Source organism: Protomyctophum parallelum (genome assembly GCF_964188405.1).
Source record: "Protomyctophum parallelum genome assembly, chromosome: 9".
NCBI classification, from domain to species: Eukaryota; Metazoa; Chordata; class Actinopteri; order Myctophiformes; family Myctophidae; genus Protomyctophum; species Protomyctophum parallelum.
The window spans coordinates 29,927,591-29,947,378 of NC_139706.1; the positions used below are offsets into that span (position 1 = coordinate 29,927,591).

At 42.0% G+C, this 19,788-nt stretch overlaps 1 protein-coding gene across 1 annotated transcript in view; it reads right to left on the bottom strand.

The window, feature by feature from the left end:
* Positions 1-332: 332 nt before the first annotated feature.
* The window catches only part of brwd1 (bromodomain and WD repeat domain containing 1), a 36,121-nt gene continuing 16,665 nt past the window's right edge, over positions 333-19,788 (bottom strand). The window contains exons 26-45 of the mRNA XM_083773704.1: positions 19,665-19,772; positions 19,026-19,150; positions 18,649-18,731; positions 18,007-18,118; positions 17,750-17,811; positions 17,323-17,478; positions 16,535-16,655; positions 15,044-15,169; positions 14,622-14,688; positions 13,802-13,852; positions 11,221-11,346; positions 9,316-9,468; positions 8,557-8,729; positions 7,393-7,589; positions 5,737-5,874; positions 5,299-5,439; positions 5,029-5,205; positions 4,289-4,630; positions 3,056-3,193; positions 333-2,947 (exon numbers count right to left, since the gene is read on the bottom strand). Coding sequence (XP_083629830.1) covers positions 1,488-2,947; positions 3,056-3,193; positions 4,289-4,630; positions 5,029-5,205; positions 5,299-5,439; positions 5,737-5,874; positions 7,393-7,589; positions 8,557-8,729; positions 9,316-9,468; positions 11,221-11,346; positions 13,802-13,852; positions 14,622-14,688; positions 15,044-15,169; positions 16,535-16,655; positions 17,323-17,478; positions 17,750-17,811; positions 18,007-18,118; positions 18,649-18,731; positions 19,026-19,150; positions 19,665-19,772 — 4,056 coding nt within the window. The 3' untranslated portion in view covers positions 333-1,487. The remainder of the gene's footprint in view (positions 2,948-3,055; positions 3,194-4,288; positions 4,631-5,028; positions 5,206-5,298; positions 5,440-5,736; positions 5,875-7,392; positions 7,590-8,556; positions 8,730-9,315; positions 9,469-11,220; positions 11,347-13,801; positions 13,853-14,621; positions 14,689-15,043; positions 15,170-16,534; positions 16,656-17,322; positions 17,479-17,749; positions 17,812-18,006; positions 18,119-18,648; positions 18,732-19,025; positions 19,151-19,664; positions 19,773-19,788) is intronic.

Sequence of the window (19,788 nt, forward strand, 5' to 3'; positions counted from 1 at the left end):
CCAAGGTCGATGTCAAGCTTTGATTTGGTATAGTAATTATTACTTTACCATTTTTAATTTTTAATTAATTATTTTTCTTAAAGCAGCTCCATGTTGGAAATGCTTTAACCCAATTAATATGCACAGGCATGCTCATATCCTTGTCTGTAGTCTTAAAACTATAGCCTACTTTACTTAAAAGTTAAAACTGCTTGCATGTGCACAAACAGTAGAGATGCTCAATGCATTATAAAGTCACAAGTCAGTAATGCTGAAGCTGAACACGTCAACCTTGAAATGCCTTTATTAACATGAGGAATAACTCAGTAATTGCACACCACAAACACATCGAGTTGTTTTGTTCCTGTGAAATTGTTTTATTTATTAAAGGTGTAGTATGAAAAACAATAAGCAAAAAAATAATGCAACTGTAGTCAAATCTCCCCCATAAACAAAATTCTGGCAAATATGTCAACTCTGAAAAAAGGAATTTAATACTGAAAGTACATAACACAGGACAACAATAGCATGTCTTCCCAATATGAGAAATCACAGTATTTTGCATTAAGTACTTTGGTTTATTGTACTTGGCAAAACAAAAAAGAAGAAAAGTACCAATTTGTGACATATGGCAAGACAAATGCAGTCCGTCATAAAAATAGGAAAAATGAATGCTCGAATTTAAATAAGAAACTTTGCTACTGAATGATCCTCAAACCTTTCAGAGGATGCCATTCTCAATCACATATTTACATCTATTAACTAGAACACAACACAAAAGTATTCCAAAAGAAGAAAAATAAATCTTTAAATTGTGTGTGGGAGGAGGGATTGATATTGTACATTTTGGCTCATATCAACAACTCACTGTACAGTCAAGCATAAGTTGTGTGGGTTTACAAAGGAGTGCTGTAGTCAGAAGATTGTGAACATGGATTAGATTTGTTCCAGTGAGTGCGCTTGGACACCTGCCACCCTGGAATTGTTTCTCATCCTTACCCTTGCTCTCAACTCTTACAAAACCAACTGCATGTCTGAGACTACAGTAAACTTAGTTGACCCCTGAGTTTCTAATGCAAAAACTAGTGTATGAAATACCTCATTACAGTGTATTTTAGTGCAAGCCAGCAATATGCTTGATTAAACAGAGGTAATTAGATAGCACCCAAGCTCACAATATTTTTCCAGAACCTAACTCTGCTGGCCAAATCAGAAAAAAGCAGTATGGGAGGTGTTTTGCTCTGAATCCTTGTGAAAACCAGCAGTTCAAAATGCTTAAATCCACATTACATTTATAAACATGTTTTTTCTCGTTTTTCTTTTTCATAGAAAATATAAATATCCCTGAATGAAACAGATTCACAGCATGTTTCTCTTGAGGACTCCAGTGCTACTACCATTAATGTGGCCATCAAGTTTCTTCAAAAGGACTCCAGTCAGTGTCTTTCTCCTGTTCTTCCTTCCCTTCCTTTATTTCTTTGAAGGCTTCTTTTTTTGGCTGTAGTCCTTCATTCGCTGTCATGATAGTTAACCGTCCGTTTACCACGGTTCCGAGTGTTCACACGTGACTTTCGGCTCGGAAGACTTTCGGCTCGGAAGCCGGAAGACTGGTCACTGTCCTCTTCGTCCGAGGCAGCCCTCTGCTGGCGCTGCCTCAGGCTGCGCGAAACAGTCCTGTTGCGGAGCCGGGATGCTCGTTGGTGATCTCTCCTCTTTGGACTACTATGGGACCCTGAGCTGGAAAATGAGTTGTTAGAAGCTGCGGATGACTGACTGCTTTCTGATTCAGAACTGTGGTTGCTGCTTTCCTTTTTCCGTATGCGTTTAGTTTGCCTTGGATTCTTCTTTCCCCTCCTTGAGCGACCAACCTCTTCCTCCTCCTCCTCCTCGTCTGAGCCTTGCGGGGAAGAGGCCTCCTCCCGACTGTTGTTGTCGTCGTCCTGTCCAGGCTTGCATCGAGTCTCCCTTTTCGGTCGCTTGGATGAGGCAGACTCTTTGTCTCTATCTTCTTTCTTTGCTGTCTTTACAGCAGGTTCTTTCTCTGTGGCCTCCTCTCCATCTTCAGAGTCAGAGGTGTAGATGCGCTTTCTCTTGGAAGATGGCTGGCACTTGGTTTCGTGGCGAGAGGCCCTTCTGGACTCTCGCTTGGCTCCGTCCTCAGAGATGGTGGCAGCACTGCCTCTACCATTCCTGTGTTTTTCTCGGCTCTCAGAAGCAGAGTCTTCTTCAGAGTCATCATTTATGTATTTCTTTTTAGGGAGGCTGCGGAGACGAACGCGTCTATCTGACCGATTGCTCTTAGTCTTGCCAGTGGAGTGTTTTCTCCTTGACCTCTTTGAATGTCGGGTTTCTTTAGCCGAGCTGTCTGAAGCAGAGTTGCTGCTCCGTGTCCGTTTGGATTTACGCTCGTTTTGTCTTGGCTTTTTTGTCCACAATTCATCCTCAGATTCATCTTCAAAGAGCTCCCTATCGACATCCTCTTCCTCATCTTCCGCTTTCAGCCCTTTCTTGCGCAAGCTGGATCTCTTTGGAATGTCACTGAGTTCCTCTGAGTCCGAACCCTCCAGTTTATTAGTTGAGGCAGACGTTTGTTGTGCTCGGCTTGGTGGTGATGAGACTTTCCTGTTTTTCCCAGGTGCCTTGTGGATTTCCCTCTCCACCTTCCTCCCATTTTGGTGTGGGTGCTTCTGAGAATTGCGATCATTATCCTCCTCGTCAGAGCTTAAGGGAGGTTTTTGTTTTGTATTCCTAGATGCATTATCCACCACCTCCTCTGCATCGCTTGCATTCAGAACAGGCTGAGTTTCATGAGATGAAGTGGTCTTCCTTGAGGGTTGCTGTGGTATAGCAGCCTCTTCCTCCTCTTTTGCCTCTTCATCTGCATTGGCAGAACTTGCGCCTGCAACTTCTTCTTTGTCCGAGTTGCTGTCTGGTTTTACACAATGTCCATTTACGCGTGACGACACATCTGGAACAAGAAAGAACAAGCAAAGATGATGAGTTCATCATCCATTCTGAGATGTAGGGCAAAGGCATTAAGCAATGAAGACAAACAATAATGCCCCAAGCCCCTCACCCTTTGCCTTGCCCTTGGCTTCTGGTGTTGATTTACAGATAGGTTCACCATTCTGCTGAAGCGAGGTTGACACGTCACTCTCATTGCGGTCCTCATTGTCCTCTGACTCGCCAGATGACAGCTTTTCTTCCTTAGAAGCTGGAAGGAGGACGAAGGAGGAGAACTTAGTGAAACCTTTTTTCTAAGTCTGATGTCTGACTAGGGAAACACACCTCCTTGAATGTGCCCACTGTATGAAAAAAAAGGTGTGTGTGTAATTGTCATCTTGCAGGGCATGAGATCATTTCAAATGCCAGGATATTCAAATAATGTTCAGGAAATCAGGAAATGTAATGAAAACTTTCAGAAATAGTGAAAATAGATGATCTACATTCTACAAACTTGTAGATGGGCTATTTCCCCTACGTTTGCTTGACACGTTTGTAAGATGAAGTAGTAGGGCATTAAGTGAAGAAAAATAGAGTCAATAGGGAAGCACGCAGATCCCAATAAAATGTACAGGTGCTGAACAACAACACTTACACTGGAGAAGGAAGGGGAGTCTGCACACTGTCTTAGAAGTTAGACGTGGTGTGCAGACTTCCCTTCCTTCTACATTAAGTGACAACGTCACATCGCTGTCAGGCAGAAACTCTGTCAGAAACCTGGCAGAAACCTGTCTCCATATTATGGAGACAGGTTTCTGCCTGACAGCGATGACATCTGGTCTAGAATGTTAGACATTTACAACGTACACGTATAGGCTAATTGTAGTCTTTGTGCTGTCCAGCTTCCTCCACTCTGTACCAGTAGTAGAATGGAATTGCACACAATGCACAGTTATGACAGTCACCTTTTTAAACCTCCCAACCTTTAAGTTAAGTTTTTTATTTTGATGCATGACATAAGAGCATGACATGCGTTACTTCACCAATGTCTGTAAATATGAAAAATAATAAACTCGTATTTTAAGCTATGATGGACTGAATTTATATTAAAAGGTTTATTTTCCAGAGCCGTTTTCAAAACTTTGCCAGTTGTTTCATCTAGTATCTGTGCAACATGGTTTTGACTCTTACATTCCTGTTGGTTGTTAGAAACATTGTCAATGTAGAAATTACAGAGATAAAGAAAGACATGTCATTCCATTCCACAGGAACCATCACCTAAACAATTTCCATAAATGCTGTTCATTCAGATGGCTGAGTTAATCTATAAACATGGACAGGCCTCTAGACTAGGGCAACAGCTCACCCGGTGTAGATGCCTCCTTTTCGTCCTCTTCCTCCTCAGACTCCGAGGTGCTCTGGATCACTGCAGTGCGCTTGCTGGACCGTGTGCCAGAGCGGAGTCGGTTGCTGCTCCGCGTCGGCTTCTCACACTCCTCGTCTTCTTCGTCGTCTTCATCCAACACCTCTAGGAGTTTTATCTTGTTAGCCGCATCCCTGGCGGTCTTTCTCCTCAGCCCACCACGGCCCCCGGTCTCCTCTTCCTCCCCGTCGGAGCCCTGGGACGACCTTTTGTCCGAGTCGCTTTGGTGACGTTTCTCCCTGCGCGATGCCCTGCTGCTGTGTCCGTTCATCTGAGCTCTTCCCACTGAAGACAACACAGAACAATGATTAACATAAAGCTCTAGCACACTGCTTCTCAACCTGTATGCCGGGGCCCACTGGTGGGCAAAATGCTAATGTTAATATTAAAAAGTGATACCAATAAAGAACTTAAAATATTATACGTTACTTCCATTGATCCAAGGTGTAACAATATAATAATAAAATAAACATGCTAAGGAAAATGCTTGCAGCACTGCAGCAGTACGCAAACACTTTTGAAATTGTGCCACCACTGCTCTAGCATACATCATTCATCTGTACCAATAGTAGAAAGCATTACCTTGGGTGCAGCTGCTAAAAACCTATTACAATTTTTTTTTCATACAGGGATCAAAGCATTTATATTTCTTCATTCAGTACATAGGAGAAGGTAATCTTTACCCATCAGTTTTTTGTCTGCGATAGCACTGTTCCTGGTTAGTCGTGAACTCCGGCTGCTTTTAGCCCTGCTCGGGTAGCGACGAGATGAAGAATTGGACTGCCCTTCATCTTCGCTTTCCTCGCCTTCACTGGAGAATTCCAACTCAGTCTCCTCATCTTCACTGTCGCTTTCAGCAACTGGCCATGAAGAGAACACAGCTTTTTCAGCATTTTAATGTACTATTTTTACCCCCTCCAGGATCCACCAAAACTGCTTTATCAAGTCCTGACCTTTTTTCTTCTTCAAGGACACATTGTTCCTGGTAGCTCTCCTTTTCGCTCGAGTGTCTCTGCTCTGATGGTGCCTTGAGGACCGTGGGCGCTTCTCCTCCCCAGAGTCGGTCAACAGCAACTCACTTTCACTGTCAGAATCTGAACAGGGAAACATCAGTCAAAATAAAAAACTTCCTGCAAACTCAGAAATCCTGTGTGTCTGTGTATTTTGTTGGACTGAAACAACTATATGTATTTATTTGATTTTAATAGAGTTCTGGAAAATGAAAGGCAAGATAAAGTGGTGCCAATAAGAATAGCAAGTACATTCTATGAAGAAATAAAAATGTTGGTGCATATTGTCCGGCCCAAACTGCAGCACTCCCCCCAGAATTATGACACATTTTTAAACTATATGTGTTATGTTGAGAAGTTAACACTAGATCAAATCCTGACCTTTTTTCTTCTTTAAAGCCACATTGTTCCTGGTAACTCTTCTTTTTGCTCTGGTGTCTCTGCTCCGACGGTGCCTTGTCCCTGGCCGTTTGTCCTCCTCTGAGTCAGTCAATGGCAACTCATTCTCACTGTCAGAATCTGGACAGGAAACAAATCAGTTGACACAATACACAGTTGAAGCCTGTTCCTCTTATTTGTAGCAAACAAGTCACATTATGTTGCAGTCTTTTTCTATGTTGTTAGTATAGAAATGAAAATCCTGACTGTATGGGAAAACAAGGACCTACTACTCAAATTATTCATACTGATACATCTAAATTACCATTACTAATGAGGCATTTTTACTCTTCCCTGTTGTTGTTGATCATGTTCTTCGTATGTCAGTTGATACCATCAATGATAAGGGCTACCAACTAAACCCTAGGAGGAGCTCTCATCATCCTGCTAAATACCTAACTGACACCGACTTCGCTGATGACGTCGTGCTTATCAGTCGCTCATGCTCTCCTTCAGTCTCTTGAGCTGCAGGCCTCAAACTGTGTTGGTCTTTATCTCAACGAGACAAAAACTGAATATGTAAATGTATGCAAATCCCACAATAACCACATTATCAAAACACTTAAAGGACCACTTCACCACTTTTCAACCCATCTTCATATAATAGGTCCTCACTAATAATCTTGGCACAATCTTTTCCTACTCAGTCTGTGTCTCATAGGAGGGCTGTGGGCAGTTCAGAAACCGTCTTCCAGTGACATCATCGATGGGGAATTCAAGCTAATAGAAACTGCAGGCTTTCTAGTCTTGAAAAGTTGCGATAATGAAAATCTAAACATTTTTGCAAAAAAATCTTGTTTAAAAAAACAATCTTCCTAATGATGATGTCACTGGAAGACGGTTTCTAAACTGCCCACAGCCCTTCTATGAGACACAGACCGAGTAGAAAAAAATCGTGCCATTTTATCATGATTATTAGTGAGGACCTATTATATGAAGATAGGTTGAAAAGTGGTGAAGTGGTCCTTTAACAACACTACTTTGAAACAGGTTGATGACTACAAGTATTTGGGTACAGTATATATATCTTCTTCCCAAAATGACTTTGGGAAGAAGGGTATGGCCTGGTCAGCTTGCATGCATACGATCTGGTCATTCCAGCTTAGTAAGAGGTTGAAAGTAAAAATATTTAGGACGACCGTCGAGCCGATTCTACTTGGACACAAAGAAATTAGAGAAACGGCTGGATGGCACTTACACCCGCCTTCTAATGAGAGCCCTTCTAATGAAAGCCAACCATCGACTTCTCTAATATACGGCAACCTTCCCCGTGTTTCTTCACTCGTCCAATCCAGAAGAACAGTTTGCTGGACACTGCTACAGAGCTGATCATGAGGTTATATCTTCCCTTCTTCTCTGGAATCCTGCCTCAAAGCAGACCAGAGGTAGAAAACCCTCATCATTCCCTGATGTCATCGCTATGGACACATGCATCAGTAAGCAGGAACTGGGAATGGCAATAAAGGACTGGAAAGTCTGGCGTGGCGTTGTGAAATCCATGATCTCGACCGTGGTCGAAAAATGATGAGTTCCCTTTGAAGTGGGTACAAATGTGACAGATTGTTGTAAAGTGGTTTCAGTTGGGCTTTTTCTTTTTACCTTGTGTTGAAGAAGCAGCTTTGGAGCCTGAGGAGTCAGAGGAGATGTGTCCTGAGCTGCTACTGTGACTCCTCCTCCTGGCTCTCTCAGGAGCACTCCTCCTGGCTCTCTCAGGAGCAGACACTTTGGCTGAGGTAGATTTGGTTGCGGACATCAACTCCACTTTTTCCTGAGTCTTGACAGCAGACCTCCTATGACTGGAAGAAAAAGCAGAGGAGAATATAATTGTATTGTTCTTTGAAATTTATTTTGTAATAATGTCATAACTCTAAAGGTTTCATGACATTCATTTTCATTTATTTTAATTTTTCGGTTTTATGACCTCAATTACACCCACACAACCTGAACTTTGAACATTCAGTGGATTTTCTGTGTGTTCGGAAGCCTTTTGAGCTGCAATGAAAACAGGCTAAATCCCTCAGTGACATCTGCTGGTAAATTCCTATGTCATATATGGGATTTGTGGACTCTTATATCACAGTCCACAGGCCAATCAGAGCACTTGTTTGAGCCAGAAAACCCCAGACCGGCCCAGGCCGTAGCGTAACGGTCTGGGCACCGGACTGGTAATCCAGTCGCAGTGTGCCGCGGGTTCGACTCCCGGACCCGACACGGCCTTTACTGCATGTCATCCCCCCATCTCTCTCCCGTTTCCTGTCAGCCTACTGTCTGTCCCTTCAAAAATCAATAAAAGGCGTAAGCCGCAAAAAAAATATCTTAAAAAAAAAGAAAAGAAAACCCCAGACCACAGAAAATCTACTGAATATTAAAACTTTTTTTGGGTGCAATTGAGCTCAGAAAACCTAAATCTGAACCGAGTGGTGCTGTGCAGTTACTGCTGTACGTACTGTACAAGCCCTCCTCCCTGTCCTCTGTGTGTGTGTGTGTGTGTTGTGCGCAACAGTGACACTTGGTCAACAAACATGATTTCCGTACTCGGACAGACACGCACAGGGACACGCATACATAGTGGCTAGCACCACTTAAAACGTATTTTTTTGTCACGATCCCCTTAAGAAGTTTGTAAACCAATTTCGAAATGTGCTATATACACACACACACGTAATTATTTTAGTACATCTCGCTGCACATTGAGGGAGGAATTGCGACACCGTTGTGCTCTACATTTTCAAGTTCTTTCAGTCAGACAGAAAGGAAGCAGACCTTGTTGAGGTGTTGGTGCCGGAGGCAGACGAGTCTGGCTGCTGACTTTTCTTTCGGAACCTCTGGCTGCGCCGGAGCCTGTCGTTGCTCTTGATGGCAGTTTTGTACTCTGACGTGATTGTCCGGATTTTCTCTTCGAAGAAGGCAGAGAGCCGCAGGGTCATACTGTATATCTAAAACAAATAGGAATACAGCAATCAGCGACATTGTAACATACCACTACAAAAAGCCAGCCTCATCTTGTTGTGCTGTATACAGAATACAGTACTATCATTCAAAACTAAAAGGGCCACTTCACTCTATTTTAATGATGTTTAGGACACAAGAAACACTTTCCTGGTGTGTTTGTGCGTGTAATGTTTTTATTTATTTATTGTTTTAGTCATGACCAAAAACTTGTCATGAAAATGTGATCTCAGTTCCTTCCTGGACAACAAAGTCACACCTCCATGCAGCCTCCTCCCCAAAGAGATTCTATATAAAGAGGCGACAGTCCTTAAATATTTGGAATCACCACTAGATGGTGCAGCGGTAGAGCTGCCGCCATCACTCCAATATAGCGCCAACGCTTTGTCTATGCAAAACCTCAAACATGCATGCGCACACATGCACCCTGACATTCTGAATAAATATGTTACTAATTGATGTTTTGATCCTTTTATAAACATGATAAATAAATGAGTGAATAAATATATGAGAGTAGAATAGGATAAGACAGGAAGTTACATCATCACTCCAATATGGCAGAGGCACTGTTACCTTGGAGCGTTTGTTGGGAGTGTAGGCTTTGGCATTGGCAAATATCAGACGGGTGTCTTTGCAAAGCTCAATAGGATTCTCATATCCATCTTGCTCCAGGGTCCTCTTCACCCAGCCAAAGTCCATCGGGGTGTCAATAATATCTTGGTAGTCCTGGAGAAAAACAGTACCGAATAGATTGTTGAGACGAAGCTGACAATTTGTCTGGCCTAAAACAAAAGGGGGGTTTTAGGCAACATTAAAGATATATTTCTTTGAAAGAAATATAAATATCCCTTGGTTCCACCTATAAGATACAGACATGCCATTCTCAATACATTTACGTGCTTGCTTTGTTGGTCCTTTATTATTCTGCATGCATATTTCCCCCTTTTTTTCCTCATTGTTTTTAACAAAAAATTTATCCCACAATTTTGAAACCCATTTTTCACCCAGTGTCAATTTTCTAATGTAATCCTGGGCGCTAGACTCTCTCTGCCAACCTGGGGAGAGCAACGGACTGACCTCATGCCTCTTTATATGCATGACGAGTCCAAGACGCTTCTTTTCACCTGACAGGGGGGAGTTTCCCCGGTTGGACGTAGCGCATGGAAGGAACACGTTATTCCAACCAGTTCCTTTCCCCTCCATCCGCCCCGGCTGACCAGGGGGAGGCAGTTTAGAACCCAGGATTACTGCATATTTTTTGTGAGGGTACCTACCCTAGGGGACACGGGGTGAACATTGTCAACCCCACCCAGGGTATGGGCACTGATGACGCACGCGGAGGAGAGAACACCTCCAACTGTGAGGCGGCAGTGCTACCGACTGCGCCACCGTGCATGCATATTTCCTAATGAATAACAGTAAACAACCACAAGACGGCACAATACATTGAAAATACGTGAATTAAAACAAAGGTTTTGTTTTTGAATACAACTAAACTAATATACACAGTACACTATAGATGGTATGCGCGTGACATCGGCATCGTTAAGTTATACGCCTACTGAGCGGCAAAAAAAATACTTTCTGGCCTTGACAGCCCATACATAAACAGAAAAGTCCTATCTCATTGCATTAAACGACGTTAAACTCACTTATGCATGCATATACCCTCTATAAAAGTATATTGCACTGTGTGGAATGCAGATTGAGACATGCAACATGCAACATCTATTACATTTGTTCTCTGCATTTTACTCATCCTAACTGTTACCTGTTGTTCTGCCTCTCTTTGCCTGTCTGTCTCTCTGTGGCTATCGTGACTTCCTCGCTCCTGTATGAAGTAGGCAACCCATGCTCTAGGCTTACAAAACACTTATTCCACAAGTCAGCACTGAACTCAAATGCTACATTATATTCAGTGGGAATTTGTTATACTGTACTGTAGACTACATTTTCTTTCCTGTGTGCTCCAAGGTTCCTTAGTTTTGCTGACAGTAAAACAAACCAACAGAGTTTCCGTTAAATCTATCGCACATTTTCAGAAAAATGTGAATTTATTATATAGTACAGTACACGTTCTACTGTATTTCTCCCACCTGAGCACCCAATTATAATTACTTGTGTGCACCGAGCAGTATGTGCCAGGGTATCGGCATTGTTTTAATTTGATTTGTATAACCTTGCACATACACAGGATGAAAAGGAGCACGCCTCTTACTTTGCCAGATGAAAAGCATAATTTCAACAGGTAATATCAATGGAATCAATGTAACTGAATGGTGAATATTGTAAACAAAATGTGGTCCTAGGTTTGTGTATATTACCACAGGGTAATCAGCGAATCAAGGACTGGCAATATCCGTTTTAGAATTGTCAATATGGATGCTGTGAAAAAGGTCTTAATTATCACAGAATCACTCAAATTGTTGTATGTTCAATTATCATCATCATGGAGAACCTGGTTTTATTGTGACCCACCGGAAAGATCTGTGGATCAACAGGTTGTCTGAAGGGCTCCGAGTCTTCACAGTCAAAGATGTAGTTGATCAGATTCTTGCACTTTTCCTTCCAGGCATCCCTGTCTGGCACCACCTCCTCTGGGCGCTAGGAATGTTGTGAAGGAAGACGGCCAGCATGATATGACACAAACCACAATGCTTTCTGGTCAGCCTGCTTATTTTAATTTAATTTTAAAGAATCGAGGAAGGCACCAATGATTCAGCGATGACAAAACAAAATGTACATGAACAGGGAACTAAGCCCTAGGCCAATAGGCCCTTTTGACAGCAGACATTTTAGTGAATATAATTTAAGGCAATTACATTAATTATGGATGGTTTATATTTAGGTGTTTGTGTGCAAGCATGAGGGTTAACTGTACACTAGCGGTGCTTGCTGGCACACAATATAAACTAAATGAATTATCATTTTTGCCTTCAGCTACGTTTTCACATCAAAATGTCTGCTGTGAAAGGGGGGAGTTTTGTGTTTTTTTGCCCTGTAATTTAAACTACAGAAAGGCAAGAACACAAGCTGACCTATTCATACATTGTGGTGTTAAAGGAGAATTCCATGCTAGAAGGCCTTTATTTGTAGTTGTTACGTCCCCACCAAAGAGGTCCAGGTGTTATTTTGTGCAAAAGCGCATTATTGGCTATTTCCCCTACCATAAAGCCCTCAATCAATTAAATTGCATTGAATTGGGCATTGGGGTGTTGTGCTAATTCGCTTATTTCCATCGCTCAAAAATCAATCACACTTTACTACTTATTTTGATGGGTATAAGCGAATTAGCACAAAAACCCAACCCCCCATTGAGGGCTTATATTAGGGGAAATAGCCAATTTTGCACAAACTAACACCTGGACCTCTTTGGTGGGGACGTAACAACTACAAATAAAGGTAAGAAAGCCTTCTAGCATGGAATTATCCTTTAAGCCAGTTGTAGCTAATCAACTTCATGCGGTAGATTTAGTTGTGCCAATGTGCATTGACAGACTAGTCAACAGCATCGTTTATGTTCAACAAAATAAATACCTAAAGTCTTCCTAAACATTAACCTTTTTATAGTCAGTGGCTGGAATTCATGCTAATCACCAATATGACCCTCAAATGGCGTGCTGCATTAGAGGTAGTTGCGGCGCAACAGAAACACGTGAGCTGAGCATCAACAAAAGAAATGCCATCTTATATTGATTTATCTGATCAACATGTCTTTTTTAGTTCAGCTGTTAACCGTTTCCCCACCAGGATTAATTAATAACATGCCAGGATATCACGCAATTCAACCCTTATTTTGAAGATCCAAAACTCTGCGACCGGATGTTGTGTCAGCTTAATGGTGTGTGTGTTGTCTCAACGGGATGTTATAGACCGATTCAGAAACGGATCTCATGGTCGCAGGCAACGTATTTCCTGTAGGCGGAGACTGCTTAGTATGAGGTATAAAGTACAGCAGCCTTGTGTTCCTAAAACAGAAAGATTGGGTAAGACTGACGTTTTGTATCTTTCAGGACCTTTCACTGCTTTGTCTCAACCATTACTATATGTCTCTGGTCTCAGCCACCGCAGTAGATATTTTGACATTCCGTTTTTTTTTAATTATGTTGCCACTACTGTTGGAGCAGCCATAAACTACACAGGTTCATCCCGATGTTCTGGCAATCTTTGTAGTGTTAGTAAAAAGCAGGTAAAAGAGTAACGTTTGAGGCAGACTAACATCAGTCACTTTTCCATTCACTGTAGTAGAAGGAGGTGCGGGGAAACCTCAGATATGTCGTCTCCGCCTACAGGAAATACGTTGCCTGCGACCATGAGACCCGTTTCTGAATCAGTCTATAGAGGGTATGCGCATGACATCATCATCAAACCCGGAAGTTATGCAGGAATGCCTACTGAGTGGCAAAAAAAACTACTTTCTGGCCTTGACAGCCCAAGCAGAAAAGGCCTATCTGATTGCATTAACCAATGTTAAACTCACTTTGCATGTTGCTTTTCCACTCGATGTGCCATTCACTTTAAGCATGAGCATACCCTCTATTGTTTGCCTGGAGCATGAGAAGCAGTGGCTGCCGCCACTACTGCGACCGCCAGGCTCCGTGCAATAAGCGCCGTTTTGACCAGAAATGCCACCTGGGAGGGGGTTTTGGAAACTAAAGTGACTGAAAGCATGCGTGCACGTGCAACCAAGATGGCGCAGCCCAGGGTCTTGACTCTAAGCTAACAACAGAGTAGCCTTTCCACTAGATCGATTCAAACACATATACAACTGAATAAACGTAGATACGTATTTTGGCAGCGTCGCTTCCAGACTACGTTTTTTAGCGGGGGAAAGGTTAAATGGTGTGAAACTATTGTAATTACCTATTGTAATGAGACTGTTTGAAAGACATTCACAATGAAAGGTGGTGAGCCACATGGCTCCCCTCCCCTAGGCACACCTATTAGTTGCCTTGTTGTGAAATGCTACATTTTTATTATGCTATTAAAAGCACGAAAGCAGGTTTATGCATGGAATATCGTCTCTGGAAAACATCATCACTCCTCTATTTCTACATACCTGACGTAGCCTATGCACAGAGGAAGTGCCTGCTGCCTCTCCATCATCGTCCTAAAGAACACATCCAAATTACATTTAATGCTTTGTACAGCACATTTATGCTTCGGTGAAAAAGTGCTCTGCAAATAAAAAAACACCAATTTTCAACTGCAACTGCACACCCAGATTTTTGGCAGTGTCAGTCATGTTGGAAGCCAGTGGGCCCAAGCAAAGCCGGATTGCGTTAGTGATGTTTTCAGGCCAATGACAAGGATCTCTGTTTTGTTAGCATTCAGCTGAAGAAAGTTAAGTGCCATCCAGTTATTTACTCCAGCTAAACAATCACGCAGTTTGTTGATGTCATTGTGCTTAAAGGAGAAATAAAGTTGGGTATCATCGGCGTAACAATGATATGATACACCTTCAAAACTATTTATAAGTGGCAACTTATAGCAACATGTATAGAGAGAAAATGATTGGTCCTAAGATGGAGCCCTGGGGGACCCCACAGGTCATAGTGAAACGAGCGATGGGGAAAAACTTGTGTCTAGCATGATTCATTTCCCTGCTTGGAAAATGTATTGATGGGTGCATGTCCGGATATTATTGGTTAGAAATCACACATTAGGTTTTTGTTTGACAGGAAATAATTTAGGGACTTTTGATATGAAAATAGTAAATGCACAAAGACATACAGATATATTGTAATGTTATGTCTCCAAAGTGTGGGATTTTTAACTAGTTTTACAACAATGATATTGCTATCTATACGTTTTCGCATACTTCCTCTTGCCTAGCAGCAGTGCATCACAGAATAACAGACATCATAGGCAGACTTTACCTCATCATCTTCATCCATCTCTTCAACAGCGTTATAGAGCTCCATGACATCAGTACAGCCCGGGTCACTGTGGGAATGGAGAGTAATTTATCAACTTCAACACTTAATGGGGTTAACTCCTCATGAATCCAGTCAGTATTGGACAATAAACACCTCTCTAGCAAAGTCAGAATTCCACACTGTGGAATTTATAAGCAATTTATGTTTCTAGAAATAACAGGGCAATATTGTAGTTCAACACTGACAAAACAGTCAATCTAATCTTCAGAGTAAAAGCGGCCATGTCTTCCCGGCACCCCAGAGCTCCTATTTTGACGGAATCCCGGGGCTGATTGTGTTAAACAGATTATACTTGCATTCATATATGTATATAACTGTTTTTATCTACTGGGTATAAATCCTCATCTTCAAGAAAAACATACTTGATAAACTTCTGAAGGACGTTTGTGATCATTTTTGCAGAGTGTGCGATCTTACTCCTCGGCTCATTGAAGGTGCGGGCGTTGTGTGCGATGTACCTTACATCCCAGATTAACGACGACAAGCGCCTGTGAAACAAAATCAAAATGTAAATTAGCATCTATGCTACATACATATGTCTGTGTGGTAAGATGTTTGCGCAGACCTGAAAGTCTACATCGGACCTGGGATACGTAGGCGTGAGCAAGTCATTCTTAAATGTTGATTTCAATCTGTTTGGAGTAGTGATGCACTGAATATTCGACCGCAGAAAATATTCGGCAGAAAATGGCTAAAAATGCATTTTCGGCCTATTCGGTTTCGGCCCAAATAGGCAGAAAATAAATCACCGAATAGTGTATGCAATTATTAATGCATTCAAAAGAGCTGAATAAATGTTTTATGGATCCATAACAGTGATTATTATTTAAGTTAAGTTTTGCCATAACCATAAAATAACATTTGTAGAATCAAACTCAGGTTAATGGGTTAAGTGAGGATACTAAAACAGCGATATTCAGTTACACTTCATACCAATGATACTGTGCGGGTGTAGGTATGTTAAGTGATAACCACTTTCAACATGGCATTATAGGCAAAAGCTTTCTAAATCTTTCACATCTTCCAAACATCTACAAGCTTGTAGGTCAACAATCTTTGCTATTTGTTGTACAACAAAGTATATATAGTGCTTAAGTGGCATTCTGGACTAGACCTGTCTGGCTGGAAACATTGTGGTTGCAAGGACTGACCTTCTGACCTTTCAGCTACAGGACTGTGTCACAGTCATTACCAGGTGATTGAGAGATTATTTATTCTGTACTTACTCTGTATGAACATACTATTTTAACTAGCGATGCCCCGAATATTCAGCCGCAGAAAATGTTCGGCAGAAAATGGCTAAAAATGCATTTTCGGCCCATTCGGTTTCGGCCCGAATAGGCAGAAAATATATCACCGAATAGTGTATGCAATTAATGCATTCAAAAGAGCTGAATAAATGTTTTATGGACCCATAATAGTGATTATTATTTAAATTACGTTTTGCCATAAACATTTATTTTGCCATAAATCAGGTAGCTTTAAGGTACGGCCATGACAGCAATGGTAGGAAAAAAGATGTATAATATTAATCATATTCGGATATTCGGTATTCGGTTTTCGGCCAACTGTTTACTATATTCGGTTTCGGCCAAGAATTTCCCTTTCGGTGCATCCCTAGTTTGGAGTACTAAGGGTTGAGTTATACCACATTAAGACCATCTCAGAAATGCATATGCGAGTACATTTGTGTTACTATCAAGTTGGCCAACACTGTCTGAATTGCTCGGATGCAGTAAATCTTCTCACTAATGGGTATATCTAGCTATAGCAGATTAAATAAAAACAAAAAATGACCAGGTCTGATCTCATGTTGATTTCTGGTGACCAGAAAGGGTGCAATATCTTGTTACCTATAGAATCTGCTGATGATTCTGAGCCGAATGGTGCCCAGATCAGTGGGGTGGGCGATCACAGTGCAGTAGGTGGGGTACTGGACAATGTCCACGGGCCCAGAGAACGGAGCTGCGATTTCTATTGCAGAAACAAGAACAGGACTTTAGTCAGGTAGTAAAACAAAAATAAACGTACTTGATTAACATCAAGCGATTGTCTTTGTTAATATGAATGTTTCAGTCATTGACGGAGGGAGCGTGCATGTGTGAGAGAGTGGCGGAGTAAACACGTGAGATAATAAATTAATAACAGACGGTAACAGCGGTTAGCAACCTAAGTTGCAGCACTCGCAAGCTACAGAACGTACACGAGAGGAGGGGAGGAAGAGACTCGATAAGACAGATTCAACGACAACAACAATGACAGTGACAGACGCAGAAAAGGCACCAGAGTAAGGTCAAGTGTGGACAAGGACGGACTCATGCACACCGCACAGACGAACAACAGTCTGGTGAGACAGAGGAGGACACTAGGCAGGAGGTAAACCATAGTCCTAGAGAGAGCTCTCAGTGGCTGCTATCCCCCATGAACACACACGGCAGAGAGCCTCCTGTTAGTTCTGGCATGAGAGAAAGGACAATGGGCGGGTCCGTGGGGGGTGCCCTGGGCACTATGGTCGCTGGGGTGTGGCCAGCACTGGTTTGCTGCACCTGGCCTAAAGGCTTCTGCGTTCCCTGTTGACTGGGTGTGGCCAACGCTATAGCTGGTACTAGTCTGGTTGTGCCAGAGAATAATTGCAACATACCGATGGTGATGAGTTGGTCGACGGCCGCCGTGATGCGTTCACACTCCTCGTCTCTGCTCCTGTCGCCCCACTCCCCTGGCTGGGGCTTGTACATCAGCTCATTCATCTCCTCTGGCGTCACCGGAATACCTCCCCCTTCCGTATCCGGCACCTGGGCTGAAGAGCATGGCAAGACAAAAACTGGTTAATATGCACTGGCATCTAGCTGCCAGGAAATGTCATCTAATATAATACTGTATAACCTACACCGTTAGGAATGGGCTCAGCAGAATCAAACAACAGCAAGGAAAACAATCTGCCATGTACCATCAAAATGCCTGGATAAAATAAAAAGTTAAAATAAAAAATGTGATCCTTGAATAATAAAATTGCAACTAGTGATGCTATCAACACATCAGGCGAAGAAATAATGAAGTCCTTTCTTTACCATCATCTGGAATAGCTTCCAAATCCCATGGACTCAACTTCTCAGTTTCCCCATTGTCCCACCTGGTGGCCACAAAAAGACAGACAAGCTCTACGGTATGTTTCTGTAATCATAGACAGCTACCTTTGGAATAATTTCTCATTCAGCCATTAAAAACAAAACATTAGCATTTTGGATTTTCAGTGGTGCAAAGGTATCGAACATAGAATCAAAGAAATAGTCACAAATAAAGTAGAAACCAATTATCTTTTTCCTACCTGACTTTGAAGCACTGGAAGTGGCTGTCAGGGTATTCTGACTGGTAGGGCTCCTGACACACGATGGACCCAGACCACCAGGCGTCATCTATCACAGAGCGGAACCGGTCATCTAGCAGGGACAGAATACCAAGCAAATGTTTTTACTATTTATTAATTTACTGCACCTTAAAATGCAACATTTCGCTTGGGAACCAGGTTTTTCGGATTCAGCCGAGGCATTTAACCCCAAATGTCTCTCACCGCCTTTTAATGAAATCCAAACTGACTTGAACTGTGAGCTTATAGATTGGCTATTTTTTGGCAAAGAGATTTGGTGAGACAGTTTACCTAACTTTGCTACTACAGGAAAAACATCCACATGTTACTCTTTTTTTTAACTCTTTCTTGCACTCTTTATTCTATCCCTTTGTTTGCCGTTGCTGCTGCATTGGCTGAAGGAAGCCAAAAAAGAGGGTTTTCTCATGTACATAATTAAAAAATGTGCCAATACAAATACATGGGCATGGATCAGCAATCATGTACATGTACAATACTTGTGATCTATGCTTGATAAAAAACGGATGCTGGGTTAATATTTGCTCAACTGAGCCCTGGCTAAGCAAACAGCTCATGAAAAGCAAAGACTTTGGTCAAACTCACTCGGCTGCCAGTTTCTCCGGAGTGCCTCATCATAATTCTGCCTCAGCACCAGGAAATCTATGACATCTGGCATGTCGTGATACCTGTGTGAGAACATCAAGACTCAAAATCAGTGTAATGTATACTGTAGCATGTGGAGTTAATGTATAGGAATTAGGGACATATTCAAACTTCACAAGATAATATAGTATTGTACTACAGGACATTCAGATGGCACATAACATACTATGCATAAATGCAATACTATGCAATACATAAATTAAACACAATAAGTAGCCATACATTAAGAGGCAATTCAGCCTCTGCGGTCACTGCATGTCAAGTAATATGAAATGAAAATTGGTTTTAGATGGAGCTCAATTTAATTTCCTACATACTTGACAGAGAAGGACTTGTCAGAGATCTTGCCCGTGCCATGGTCAATAAGCGTCAGTTTTAGGCAGCACAGCGTGGGAGGACAAACTTCATATCGGATCCCAGTAATCTTCACAAACTCTTGGTCCTACAAAAAATACAAAAACAAAAAAAAGACATGTGAATTCTAACCCAAGTCTCCCGCGCAAGAAGAGGCACCAATGCCAAACATCTTAACCACTAGTCTAAAAGGGGAATCCCGCCTTGGTTGGGGGATAGCAGAGGCTCTGAGCCACTCTGCTACACATCAGTCTAAAAATGCTGTGTGGCCTTCTTGCACACCTAGCAAGAGGCTAAATATTAAAGATTGAACATTTATTTAACATAGCCACGTGAAACACAATGCAGTGTTCAGTTTTGTGCTTGTACTGAAGTCAACTCTAAAATCTAAAGATGGAGAAAATATATAAAATGCTGGGACAATATAAAATGCATTTAATAATTATTCATTTGGTTAGGATTTTTGCATTCTTTGTCAATTTCCACTCATTGTTCTATGACTAAGTATTTTAACTGTAAGGCACTTGATGACAGATCACACATTTTTGTTAGCCACTTTGCATCAGGAAACTTGTGCATCTTGTTCTGTTACAAAGTCCTACCCTAAGCTCCATCTTCTTCCAGGGTTGTTTGTCTATGTTGATGGGGTACACCTCAGTCCTGCTCACCGCCTCCACATAGGCCTCATGGCCCTGTCGAAAGTAGATCACCTGACAAAAACAAACA